A 13,249-nucleotide genomic window follows, 5' to 3' on the forward strand; every position below is an offset into this window, starting at 1 on the left:
CTCCAGAGCAGTATCCTGTTTTCCTGCCCTCAAGGGAGCGACGATGGTGAAGAGCAGCCCAATATCCCGTTTTCTAGCTCGCCAGGGAGCGAATATGGCGAAAAATGAGCCCGAAAATGCCCACCCTTGTCCTCAGGGGGGAATGATGTGGTTTCAAAAAATGAGCCCAATGCCGGCCGTGATGTTCCGTAATGTTGTATCAAAACAAAGGCCGTTAACGCGCCAAAACAAAAAAAATCTCTCGTGAACCAAGCATCTTTAGATGGCCAGCACCACCGCCGCCGCCGCCGCGGTCAAGACCCCAGCCGCAAGACTTACACCGGTCCTCGCTGCGGGGCTGTTGGCCTCGATGTTGCCAATCGCAAAGCTGGGGTTATAGTCCACCTCGCGGGTATCGAGCGTACCGTTCCAGCAGTACCGCGAGAAGCACTGCGCACAGGCGTCGGGCACGGTCTCGCGGGAGCGCGCCATGCTTCGGGAGAGCACGGCGCAGGCGACGCAGACGGGCCACTGGGCGTCGAGGGTCGCGTTGCCCTGTGTGGCCGAGTCGTAGCCGTTTTGGATGATTGCGTCGCGCTGGTCGAGCTCGTAGCTGGGATCGAAAGTCGAGACGTTGGAGTGGGCGACGTAGGGCGCGTTGGGGAGGTAGACGACCAAGGGGGGCACGCGCTGGTTGCCCGAGAGGGTGAAGTTTGAGGCGTTGCAGCCGAAGAAGGTCGGGCGGCGGTTGAGGCCTAGGTTGATGAAGGTGTTTGCGTCCGGGACGGGGGGGAAGAGGGTGCCGTTTGCGATGGGCTGAGCGACGCGGTCGTAGGTTGCGCGGAGGGCTGTGCCGTTGGGCCAGTTGTAATTTGTGTCGGCGGAGGAGTCGACGGCGAAGATTACGTCGACGGCGCGGTTGGGCTGGATCAGGGGGTGGAGGGGGATGTTTTGGAGATCTTCGCCGCCGTCAACTAGGGAGAGCTGGGTCTGGTTTGCGTTTACGTTTGTGCGCGGGTTGTAGCCGTAAAAGGGGTTGGGCACGTATTGGGCGATGTCGTTGTTGTCCTGGTCCAGGACGTTAAGGATGGTGGTTAGGGCGGACTGGATGAAGTCGGGCAGCCCGGCGGAGGAGAGGTTCTGGAGCATGAACTGGTTGAAGAGGGAGGAGGAGGTGCCCATGACGAAGCCGGCCTGGTCGAAACCGCGGACGCAGGAGCCATTGTCCGGGATGCGGCCGGCGGAGAAGTTGGAGGCGAGGTAGCGAAGGGGCGCGAAGCCGTAGGCCGTGTTGTCCCAGGTGCCGAGCTCAAAGGGGTTGAACTCGTACACGGTGGCGTTGAGGGAGATGATGCGCTCATTGGGGGCGCGGCCGTCGGCGACGAGGATGGGGAAGGGCTGCTGGCCGGACTGGAAGTCGGGCTCGTCGGCGATGGAGGAGAAGGTGTAGGCCGGCCCGCCGTCGGTGGCATTGATGAGCTGGTAGGAGAGGGCGCGGCCCCAGTAGTCCGTGATGGAAACCTCGAAGCCTTGGTCCTTGGTGTCGACTTGCTTGGCAACATCTCTCCAGTACTCGGCTGTGTTGAGGATGGAGAGGCCGGATTCCTTGGGGCCCGAGAAGATGGACCGGTCGAATTTCCAGACGGCAGATCCCTTTGAGCCGCGCTGCAGGTCGACCACGGAGGAGAAGTTGTTAGTGAAGATGGAGCCAACGAGCCATCCGCCACCAGAAAGACCGGCAACGTAAGTGGCGGACTGGAGGAGGCCACCGATCTGGCCAGCTGATGTCGAGTTGGGGGTCCGGCTGTCTGCGGCAGCGAGGAAGCCGGCACCGTTCATGAGAGCGCGGTAACCACCTCCTGACACGGCGAGGGCGATGTTGGGCAATTGCGATGATGATGACCTTACACGGTCAATGTAGGCGCCGGCATCAAAGTTGGGAATGCTGACGCGGGTTAGGAACTCGCGCATGGGTTCGACTGTGGCATTGCGGCGAAGGGGGAGCCATGCTGTCTCGTTCGGCGACAGGGCCGATGCGGACCGGATTGTGGGACGGGCGGACGGGCAGTCGACGATCGCGGGTGCGTAGCCTCCCGAAGGGGAGTTGGGGAGAGCGCGGGGGTCCAGGGCCTCCATGATGAGCCCGGCCGCCATTGGCTTCACGGGATCAACTGCCCACACCGGGGCAACGGCAGCTGCCACTGCCAATAGGGATGAGAGCATCATTGTGTGTAAATCCTCCTTTGGTCCAGGCCAGTTAAACCAGAGGTGTTGGTTTTGTAAGTGGGCAAACAGAAAGGAAGCTTGAAAGGGGGTATCAAAAAGAGGATTGGGTTGTGAAAGATATATGGATAACTCAGACTCCAAAATAGAAGAAGGAAGTGTCGGAAGGGACGGTAGAGATAGGCGATGGATGGACACTAGTAGTAATAGGATCCAGCGATTGTCGACCTTGTGGGCATGGCCCAGCGGCTGTGCGGTGCGGCGACTTTGACGGGGATGAGAAGGCTTCGGCCTTTTTCACGGACCCGTCGAGCTAAAGAAGGTTTTCGCCTGGTGTCGGCCGGTATGACGTCGAATTGGAGAGTTTTTGAGTGTGAGCGCGGTCCTTCTTTTTAATCGGACTGAGACGTCGGGATGCCGTGGTATTTTTTTTTATTTTTTTTATTTTTGCTACAAGAGAGCCCCTTGTTGGCCAATGCTTGGTTGCTGATGGAGGAGCGATGCGATTTGACGGGAGGATCAGTTCCTGCGTTGTCCAAAGTGGGTGTCGGGATGAGTTGTCAATGGTGAGAGCTAGGATTAGTAGCTGAGCTCCCAATGACCGTTCCCAGACGTGACGACGTTCTGCCAGAACGAAGAGGACTTAAGGTTCGGGAGATTGGCAGATGTTCAATCTCAGGGTACCCAAGCGAAAAGAGAGCGTGACCCAGCGGCTATTAAAAAGGGATTGCCAACGGCGGAGAATTCCACGATACGACAGTGGAGTCTGAGTCTGTCCGTGAACCTGAACAAGGTCTTTGATTGAGGTGATCTTTGATCTGACCCTGTGTGCGGTATCCGTAAAGTTTCATGTGTGGACTGACGAATAAGAGGGAGATGAGTGCTGTGTAACCCGCAGAGCCTAATAAGCTGGGCGTGCTGGGCAGCTGAGGCGGGATGAGGTGAGTACGCGGAAATTGTGGCTATGGAGCGAATGGGAAGATCCGGATCACCCGGCTTGGCTAGTGATGATGTGAGGTCAGGATCCAAAGGAGTCTTGGTACTCCGTACAGAGTAGTGGTCTGGTGCCCAAAGAGGGAATTTGTGAAAGGAAAAAAAGGCGGCCTCTTTCTCTGGGGCGATCAGAAGCTCATTGGAAACAACGTGGAGTCGTAGGGATACGCGGGTGCCGAAGACGAGAGAGGATCCGTAAAAGAGTACGATGGGGCAGAATTCGGTCCAAGATGCCGACGGGGAGATGAGAAGACAGTGAGCGCCCGGGTCCGGATGATGCAAGGAGACAACAAACCCTGTGACAGATTAGTACAAAACCAGAGAGAAGGGCGAGAGAGCACGGTAGCCCAGGGCGCGATGAGGTCAAGCGCCGCAATGCTGAAGCGGCGGGTTCCACGGTCTCGGGTGCTGCGTTTTATGAGATGGAGCCTGGTCACTCGGTGTGGCATGTCGCATGCCGCTTTCTCTGTTCATACACAAATCATGTGCATTCGCAGAGGAAAAGTACGGATACGTCGCCTCGCTGTCGTGTGCTCGTGCAAGCGTTGTGCTCGTGCCCGAACTGTCAGACTTGAGCCCTTCCTTGAGGTGGTTAGCCACCAGTCGCAAGCCCCCTGAGGCGTTTGATGCTTGTTCCCTTGCCATTGTCTTCCCTAGTCCGGACAATATGTGACATTTCTCCCATCCGTGCTGACCGCAATTCCTCGGCATGCCATCGTATACAATACGGCACTCTGCCTCCTGCCTCCTTTCAAAGCCCCCGCCATCAAATGGTGGGCGAATGGAAGCGACAGATTTTGTGTGGGTGAGACGAGGCATGCGTCGACACAGCAGGGCCAAGAACGGTGCCTGGAATCGATCGGCGGCAACGGAAGAGGCGGAGGCTAACACGGTTGGTGTTGATGCGATGTGTTGGCCAGCTGTGTGTGTGTGCCTGCGCCATCCCATTGCTGACTCCCATGCTCTGCTGCGGCTGTCTTTGCAGCTGCTCGCCGAATTCGCTGCCCAGCCATGAGTACGCACGGCAATGTAAACCCGATGGAAGTCTCTCGGGAAGCATGGAACGATATCTTACGCATGCGGACCTCAGAGTCTGTCCGAGCCCTTTCTAGGTGGAGCGCGTACTCCGTATGGAGTTTGCAAAGAGACAGCCTATGCGTGTCCGTACAGCCCCAGGGATGCAACTGTGCTTGAGTTTGTGATGTTCCTTGAGCCTCGAGTTGCCCTATGGCCTGCATGAGCCTCCCGAGGGTCCAATGAAGGGTCGATCCCGAGCCAGCCACTACCGGAGTTTTGCTTAAGGGCCCCATGGCGTCAGAAGGTGCCGCCGCACCGCATTAGCGAGTGGTGGTGCGGGCAGACATGCCTGTGTCTAGGGTGTGCCTTGTCAGGAGGGACAAGCCGGAATAGAGTAGGTTGCAGATTGAGTGCGGGGAGAGAGATGCTCTCTATTGACTGAGATCTCTTGGATACGTCAAAACGGGACGAGGATGAGTATGCCGTTCTTTGACCAGGCGCGATTGATGATTCTACGCGAGGTGAGATGTTTCAGCGAAGCCTGGAAGAGTCCACAACAAGATCCTATCGAGCCACCTCGACGTCAGGCGGTCGATGCGCCGTTTGCTTGAACCAGGAGCGAGCATGGTGAGCGTTGGATGGGTATACCTAGGTAACAAAGCGACGCTGGTCTCAAAGCTGCGACTAGCCAAATTACATTCGTCAGGAGATTTCCAAAGGCTCAAGCGGCCTAGAGTGATCGTCATTCGCAAAGTATTTCATCTCTGGTGGATTCTATTGCGAGCGCTCTTTCGGCGGTCCAGCATCTATTTGATGTAGCAGACATACATGCATCGCCTTTGATGGATGTGATACAGGTCGCTTGGGATGCCGTTGGTAAACACATGAATCGCATCCTCATTGTTGATCAACAATACCATCAAAAGAGTGATTCACTGCCTGCTAGAGGTGACACCGGCGCGATGGGAGGTCCAATAGCTCATTCGATGACGCGGTGTAGACCAGGATCGGGCGTGTTCTCGTTGTCAGTGATGTTGTTTTGAAGAGCGACCGAAAAAAAAGTGGTGGACGGCTGGCGACTGTCTGTTCGCCAGGTGTCAGGGGTTTCCAGGGTCGAGCACCTGACATTTTGTGGATTTCTTCCGGGAAAGGGCTGCAGCGTTCCGAAAGTGGACCCTCTTGGATGTTGACATGGCAACGGCAATTACGCGAAGCTCCATATCAACAAAACCCTCCGCCCGCTCTTCCCTGACCTTGAGCTTCCAGTTCAACCATCACAGCATCATGTAAATAAACGACAACATACTCTCGACAACCACATTATACTAATCCAAACCAGCAAACACCACCAGCACCCATTCTTCTCATCTTTGTTTTTGTACCCTCCCTCATATCCCACGCACACACAAGATGGAGCCTCAATCACCCCCTAAGCGTATCACGCGCTCCAGAGCTGCAAAGACTGCCGATACCACGACCAACACTAGAGCTACCAAGATCGTGACCGCTGCAGCCAAGGCCAAAGCCAGCGTTTCTGCCCCGACGCGATCGACCTCGGCGAAGAGAAAGACACGAGCCGACGATGCTGAGGAGGGAGAGCACACCGAAGAAGCACAGCAATCCGAGGCCGCACCTCGTGCCACAAGAGCTACTAGAGGCCGCCCCAAGAAGACAGAAGAGCCCGCTGCAACGGCAACAGCACCCTCTACATCAAGTGGTGTTCCTGGCCGGGCAACTCGTGCACGAGCTGCTGCGCGTCAGGTTTCTGGCACACTCCCCTCGGCTCCCAAAGATGAGCCAGTAAAGCCCACCCGTGGCCGGCCCAGAAAGGTGGTAGCTGAAGAATCTGCCCCCAAGGAAGCGGAGCCGGTGAAGAAGACGACGACGCGTACTCGCGCAGCACCAGTCACAGCAGCAAAGCCCGCCGTCAAGAAGACGGTAACATTCCAAGAACCCGAAAAGGAAAACATCGCTCCTGACGCAAGTAAGAAGACGACCGAGAAGCCCGCAGCTACCACTGGTCTCAGGGGCAGACCAGTACGAAAGCCTCCCGTTCCCAAGGCACCTCGATCTACGAAGTCAGCCGCCACCGCCGCCGTCGCCTCCTCCACCACGAAGACGGACAAGACTCCTTTGAGCCCTAAGAAGGTTACTCAGGTCCCCATGCCTCGCGACTTCTCCGATGACGAGTTAGCCGGCCCGGACACGCCCCCGCGACCAATGATGAAGAGCCCGACGAAGCCGCCTACTGGTGCCCTCGGATCCTCCAAGAAGCTCAACCTGCTGCCCGCCGATAAGACCTCCGACTCAGAGCAGATCCATGATGACGAAAACTCCACCAAGCCTACGGACCAAGAGGACGAAGTCACAAATGCTCTTGCTTCTCCTGCAAAGAGACGTCCCAACTCGCCTTACCGGGACTCGATGAAGTCCCCGGCCAAGCGCGCCGAGGGAGTTTCTCTGAAGCCTGCAGCATCCCTACAGGCGAGTGGCGAAAGCGGTGCCGCATCCTCGTTCAAGTCGTCTCTGCTTCAGTCGCCCGCAAAGCGTCCGCAGTCTGCCATCAAACCATTTGCTTTGCCCTTGAACAATGAGGGCGAGAAGAAGATTTCCAACTTCAAGGCCTCTCTTCTTCAGTCGCCAGCCAAGCGACCCCTGTCCCCTATCAAGGGTATGGCTGCAAAGCCCATGGAGAGATTGGAGGAAATGCAATCTCCTGCCACAAAGCCTCTGTTGCTGTCCACACCCACTGCTCTGCGCCCTGTCAAGCGATCTTCCGAGAAGCTCATGGCCGAAGAGTCGCATGCCGATGCTGAGGATGACGACGAGCTCGATGAAGTCGCCGAGGCCATGCTCAACGAGTCCATTCATTTGGAGGAGCCGATGCAATTCCCCGGTCGCCTTTCAGCTGTCTTGCCAAGGCACGCAGACCCCGTTCTCAAGAAGAACATGCCTGTTCTCGAGGCTCCTGCTGAGGAGCAGAAACTGGCTGAAGAGGTTCACCAAGTTCAGCAGTCAGAGGGGCCTGCGGACGATGATGTCTTTGTTGATGAGGCTACTGAGGAGGGTTCGGCTTCGGACGGAGAGCCTATGATGGTCGACGACGAGCCTTACTTCAAGCCTCAAGCCGCGGCTGCACGTCAGCTCACCCTTCATGCCCCCAGCGGCATTTTCGGCCTCCGCCAGAAGGATATGGACCCGTACAACAACATGGAGTCTGACTCTGACGATGAGCTGGCCAACAGCCCCAGAGTTTCTTCAGCTCACAACTTGGTTCTTGCCACCCCCGCGAATTCTCGACGAAGCATTGCCAAGTCTCGGGTTTCCAGTGTTGGCTTCACTCCCTTGGCTGACCAACTCAACGCTTGGTCTGCTGCTAGCCCTTCCAAGACACCCAGACGTCCCGCCACCCCTGGACGCCCGGGTGCTGCCACTCCTCGCGCCGAGGATTCTCCCCTCCGAAGCACTTACTTTGAGGATGAGATGACTGTGCGCGCCGATATGGACGCCCAGAATGAAATTGAGGCTGCTATTGAGGCTGAAATTTCCGCCTCCGCTGAAGCCGAAGATCCCGAGTTTGACGACCTCATGGTCACTGAGGAAGACATGGCTCTTGCGGCCGAGGCCAATGAGATGTCTCTAATGGAGCCTGAGGAGATTGATGAGATTGTCAACACGTCCAACAGCTTCGATGACACTCTCTCTGAGGCAAGCCAAGAGTACGGCGACGAGAACGACATGCCCGTTGACCCCGCCATGTTCGGCGGCGATGCGTATGTCCCGCCAGTGACTCCTAACCGTGTTCTGGCGCGCGAGTTCTCCACCGTCTCCAAGGTTCCTCTGAAGCCTGCCGATGAGTCGACTCCTCGTCCCAAGAAAAAGCGTGCTGCCAGCATTTCCCGACTCCCAGTCATCCGTCCAAGCCTGAACAGGAGTGCTACCGTCATCTCCTACTCGCCTGGTAAGACCCATAAGGATGAGGACGAGCAGAACGACAACGAGCTCGACTCTGCCCCCGTCACTCCGGCCAAGTCTGATGTCTGGTCGAGCCTCGGGACACCGGCGCGGACTCCCCGCCGGGACCTCAACCCGGGTCTTCTCCGCGGTGCCGTTGTTTTTGTGGATGTGCACACCACCGAGGGTGCGGACGCCAGCGGTATCTTTGTCGAGCTTCTTGGTCAGATGGGAGCTCGATGCGTCAAGACCTGGAACTGGAACCCAAGTGCTACTGGAAACTCGGATGCCTCAAAGATTGGCATCACCCACGTCGTCTTCAAGGATGGCGGCAAGCGCACGATGGAGAAGGTCAGAGAGTCCAATGGTGTTGTGCAGTGTGTCGGTGTGAGCTGGGTTCTTGAGTAAGTGTCTTCTAAGTCCTTTTGAATGATGTCTGGCTAATCAATGGACACAGCTGTGAGCGTGAGAACGAGTGGCTCGAGGAGGCGCCCTATTACATCGACACCTCCATGGTTCCCCGTGGAGGCGCGCGCCGCCGCAAGAGCATGGAGCCCACAGCACTCGCTAACCAGAACGGCATGCTTGTTCCCACGCCCGTCAAGGCTGGCCGGGATGCCAAGACTGCGCCTAACACGCCCATGAACCGACGTGATAGCACGGTGTGGATGCACACCCCTTCAGATGAGGCCGAGGACGACGACGATGACTGGCAGGGCCTGATCTCTCCGGTTCCTATCACGCCTGCTCCTGAGGCTCTTGCTCGCTATGCTGCAGAGACGCCTTCTGGGATGACTGAATATGACTCTTCTCCCACCAAGACTCTGCACATGCAGACCTGTCCTCCCAAGCAGAACACCTTTGTCCAGATGGGCGAGGGCATTCTCAACAGAGACAAGGATGAGAGCGTCATGCAGCGCTTGATGGCGGCTCGTAGGAAGAGCTTGCAGTTTGCCCCCAAGATTGGAAGCCCCTTGGCCAAGGCCTGGCGCTAGATGTTGATTATTTTGCAATTGGTTTGTGGTTTTTTGTCCACTCTGGCCTCGGCCGAGATGCGACGGGATTGGTTTTAGACGGCGTTCAATACGGATATGGGATACGGATTCCCAAGGGACTGGAACAAGGTGTTTAGGTTATTAGATTGGTTGTACATCAGAACATACGCTGCGCTGCGAGGGCAGCGTCGATTGTCTTTGGAACACAATTTGAAAGGGACTCTTTTGATCGTTGTCTTTCACTTTCAAGATATGAAAAATCCCCATCCCGTTGGCAAGCTTGATAGTGATGCTCGTTTGCGATTGTGAATATCTCAAGTCCCCTGACCCTTGTCCGTATCTGGCAAGGTGACGCATGTTGGCCGCGCGTTCTTTTGATTGGACCAACCAAAGTCCCGAGTCCCCAGAAGAGCCGCTTGACTTGACTCGGTGTCCCGGGGAGGCATTGATTGATAAGGGAAGATCCATCCGACACACATGAGACTCTGAGCTTTGATACCCATTTAGATTGTGGCGAAGATTATAGTCTAGACTTGGTTGCTCTGTTTTTTTTGTTTTTTTTTGTGATTGCTCATAAATCTCTACTCGCACTTTATAGAATCGCAACAAGAAAAACGATGCGTTCACTGGGAGCCTTGACGGCGTCGCTGCTCGCGGTCCAATACGCCGCTGCCAACGCCGTCGCGGCGAACGAGGTACAGAAACCCGTGGGTGTATCACCGTCGTCATACCCAACGTCACAAGACGGACCCGGCTCTTCATCGCCCAAGAGCAGCGATGATGGGCCTGGACCATCATCATGGTACGCCAGACTGAACTACTCGTCCCCGGCGCCGCACCTGTTTGCTTCGGCGTACGGTCTTCTTCAGCAGTGGAGCAACACTGTGTTCCCCAACGGGCACACGATGGCGGCGGTGGAGGTTCCTGCGTTTACGCTGTTTTATCACGGGAGGATGGATGAGGAGGATGTGCCGAGTCCGGAGTGGCTTGCTTTTGATATGTGAGTTCTTTTTGCAGCACTTTTTTTTTTTCCTGTGTTTATAACCCGTTTCTACTGTGGGGTTTGTGGGTTTTTTTGATACATGTTTTGATGATATATGGCATGTGTGTGTGTGTGTGTGTGTGTGTGTGTGTGTGTGTGTGTGTGTGTGTGTGTGTGTGTGTGTGTGATTATAATTATGGCCATAGTCCTGGAAGAAATAAATTTTGATTTACATGGCCTGGCGAGCTAACACGGGAGAATGCAGAGAAATGGCCTACGGCATCATGGGCAGCACACGCCAGAGCTTCATGCTCACGTACCAAACCACGCGGCCCGTGAAAGCGCTCTACTTTGACGGCGAGTCCGCGGCGCTGATGGGTCTGGGCCAGCTGGATACGCAGATGCTGCATCTCTACGGCAACGTATCCGGCCCGGGGAGTAATGAAGGAAGTCCATGGCACGGGTTGGAGCCCGAATACGAGAGGGCCATGGGGCTCTGCGACTGGTTGCTGGAGAAGGGACTGCGTGGACCGGGTTGGGGGTTCGAGGGGGTTGTGAGGATGAATACGGGGTTCGAGATAATTTGGTGTGATTTTGGGGGCGGTGGGAGTTTGAGGTTGGTTGGGAGGGGTAATGTTACTGCGCCGCAGTTGAGACAGGAGGAGCAGGATAACGGAGAGAAGAGGGCGGAGGAGGAGGAGGTTGAGGGGAACGTGAATAAGGCTGGTGGGAGAGTCCATGACGAGGAAGGGGTGCCGACGTCGGTGTACCCGCTCCCGCCGCAACCTACACTAACAGACCGCCCCGTGAGCCCTTCCCGTCCGCCGATGCCGCCCAACTGGCGCGGGATCATGGGCCCCGCCGAGCGGGAGCCGTTCCTGCAGACCCAGGGGTGGGGGTGGTTCGCCTCCGCGACCTGGCACTACGGGTCCAACGGTCTCGGGCAGGGTAAAGGGGAGACGAGGGCGAGGGTGCTCGGGTGCGGGGTCACGAGCTGGTACGCGGATCGGTTCTGGGGGTCCGTTGTGGAGGAGGAGCGGGCGAGATTGAATCTTACTGCGGAAGGGTATTGGAGTGATGGAGGAGAAGGCGGTGCTATTAGCAACCGGAGTGAGGCGTTGGAGAAGCTTGGGAGGCGGAGGAGGATGCATCATTTGGAGAATGTGACGGCGGAGGCGGCGGCAGGGATGAGGTGGGAGACGGAGGTGATGTTGAGGGATGCGCTTGTGGGCGAGGGGGGTTGTAGCGGGATGGAGTGGGTGAGTACGATGGGGGAGATTGTGCAGCGGACGGCTGGGCATTTGATGGTCATGGAAGAGAAAGCGAGGTTCGGCGGCGATGAGGGCGATGAATGGGCCAATGTGACGGCGGTGAGGGAGTGGCTGTACAAGTTGCGCGGGCAGAGCCATATGTTCCTCGTCTCGTTTCTGGAGTATCCGCGCGAGATTGAGAGGCAAACATGGGATGTCCGGGGCGCGCTATTTGCGGAGACGTATTCGCGGTGTCGGTATCGGTATACGAGGTTGATGGTTGATCTACCGCTGAGCGCGAGGGAGCGGGATCTGAGGGACGCGGTGGAGGAGGTTATGGGCGGGGTCTGCGGCGTGTTGCTCGAGGTTGGATTCGGTGTCGAGAGGGCGTGGTATGATCTCGAGCTAGAGGAGACGTCGGAGCTGAAGGCTGCGAGCGGAGAGTGGGCGGACGGGGTGAGGCGGCTCCGGGCGTGGGTCGGTTGGGAAGGAGAGTTCATCCGGTGCCGGGAGGTGTGCGGATGGGATGAGCGGTGCTATATCCCCATGTGGCCGTTGTTGAGGTCCATGTGGGGTGGCAGGAGACCGAGGCCGCCGCCGGAGGGTGGACCGGGGAACGGGACGGAGCCTGGGTATGGTCGGCCGCCGCCGCCGCCGCCGCCGTATCGGGGTCGGGGACCTGGGTATGGTGGGAACCATACCGGGCCGCCTGGGCGTGGGATGCCGGGGCGGAGTCCGGTATGGATGGGCGACGAGACGGATCTGTGGGAGCCGAAGTGCGTCAAGATGGAGGATATTATGCCCAGGACGAGGGGAGACTAGAATTTACGTCATCAGTGAGTCAATGTGAATGGTGTTCAAGGTTCAGCTTCGTGTATCAATGTCAGTTCGCTGAGCTGTGAAAGCTACCAAGAGCCGAGTCTGGGTCAAGTCGAATCACGCTGAGCACGCGGTCTTGGAGGAAACGAGTGAGTTCCAATGCAGTCCACTTGGGAGGAAGGACGTCCAATTCTATTTGAAGCTCGAGATTTTGGTCATCTGATCTAAAGACCACAAAAGTTAGCCTTGCCGTGATAAGGAACTATGTCGAAAAATGGATAGGGACGAACCATTGAAGAACATGTGTAATCCCGGGCCTCAACAAACATAACCTAAAACTTTTACTCCGAAGTCTATAACCATGCCAGCCGTCGACCACCCCGATCGTTCATGAGCGCAGGTACGCCTTCATCGCCTTGACCGCGTCTCCGTCGTTGGCCTTGAGCAGCTCCGTCGCCTTGGGCTTGGTGAGCTCCAATTCGTCAACCTATGTTCTCGTCAGCACGAATTTTTGTTTCATTCCCAACATTCGACAAATCTTGGTCTCCTCTCATGATCTGAATCCCCATCTCTTGGCCGTCTTCCGTCGTATGTATCAGGTGGGTAGGTTGACTAACCAGCAAGGCAACATCTGCCGCATCGACCTTGACGTTCTTAACCTCCTTCTTGGCAGCGGTGGCGCCACCAAGACCCTTGATCGCCTTCTGTGCGGCATCGACGTCGACCTGGCCGCTTCCCGAATCATCGCCGCCGGCATCGAGGCTGGCAAGGGCGGACGCGGCCTTGCGGTCCTCGGCTGACTTTGCGGGCTGGACCTCCTCCTCGACATCGCCGGCGGTGGCGCCCTCGACGACGGTGGGGGGCTGCTTCTCAGACATCGTGTACGAAAGGAATCGGTGATTGGAGCGTCGGTCGGTTCAGGGGCTTTTTGGCCAGGATTCGAAAGGCCGGACTATGTTCGTGTGGTTGAAGAGCTGTGACGTTGTGTGGACATTCGGGCACGACGCGGGCGGCGCAGAGGCAGCTCTTTCCCGTTG

The 13,249-nt window shown here is 57.0% G+C and overlaps 5 protein-coding genes across 5 annotated transcripts; 3 read left to right on the top strand and 2 right to left on the bottom strand.

The window, feature by feature from the left end:
• Window positions 1–258: 258 nt before the first annotated feature.
• On the bottom strand, window positions 259–2,205 carry PLB1 (Lysophospholipase 1; the record flags this gene model as incomplete). The annotated part of the gene is made up of 1 exon (XM_053195488.1): window positions 259–2,205. One exon carries the CDS (start codon window positions 2,203–2,205, stop codon window positions 259–261), a length of 1,947 nt encoding a protein of 648 aa, XP_053047141.1.
• A 3,417-nt stretch (window positions 2,206–5,622) lies between these two features.
• Window positions 5,623–9,161, top strand: N0V96_000352 (uncharacterized protein; the record flags this gene model as incomplete). Its single annotated transcript, XM_053195489.2, has 2 exons — window positions 5,623–8,570; window positions 8,624–9,161. The coding sequence occupies 2 exons, from the start codon at window positions 5,623–5,625 to the stop codon at window positions 9,159–9,161; spliced, it is 3,486 nt and encodes a 1,161-aa protein (XP_053047142.2).
• A 617-nt stretch (window positions 9,162–9,778) lies between these two features.
• On the top strand, window positions 9,779–10,816 carry N0V96_000353 (uncharacterized protein; the record flags this gene model as incomplete). The annotated part of the gene is made up of 3 exons (XM_065755913.1): window positions 9,779–10,161; window positions 10,409–10,581; window positions 10,794–10,816. 3 exons carry the CDS (start codon window positions 9,779–9,781, stop codon window positions 10,814–10,816), a joined length of 579 nt encoding a protein of 192 aa, XP_065615153.1.
• Window positions 10,817–11,393: 577 nt separating this feature from the next.
• Window positions 11,394–12,215, top strand: N0V96_000354 (uncharacterized protein; the record flags this gene model as incomplete). The annotated part of the gene is made up of 2 exons (XM_065755914.1): window positions 11,394–11,402; window positions 11,430–12,215. 2 exons carry the CDS (start codon window positions 11,394–11,396, stop codon window positions 12,213–12,215), a joined length of 795 nt encoding a protein of 264 aa, XP_065615154.1.
• A 385-nt stretch (window positions 12,216–12,600) lies between these two features.
• N0V96_000355 (uncharacterized protein) lies at window positions 12,601–13,090 on the bottom strand (the record flags this gene model as incomplete). Its single annotated transcript, XM_053195491.1, has 2 exons — window positions 12,601–12,699; window positions 12,830–13,090. The coding sequence occupies 2 exons, from the start codon at window positions 13,088–13,090 to the stop codon at window positions 12,601–12,603; spliced, it is 360 nt and encodes a 119-aa protein (XP_053047144.1).
• Between the last annotated feature and the right edge of the window lie 159 nt (window positions 13,091–13,249).

Source organism: Colletotrichum fioriniae (genome assembly GCF_027942845.1).
Source record: "Colletotrichum fioriniae strain IMI 355084 chromosome Unknown scaffold_1, whole genome shotgun sequence".
NCBI lineage: Eukaryota > Fungi > Ascomycota > Sordariomycetes > Glomerellales > Glomerellaceae > Colletotrichum > Colletotrichum fioriniae.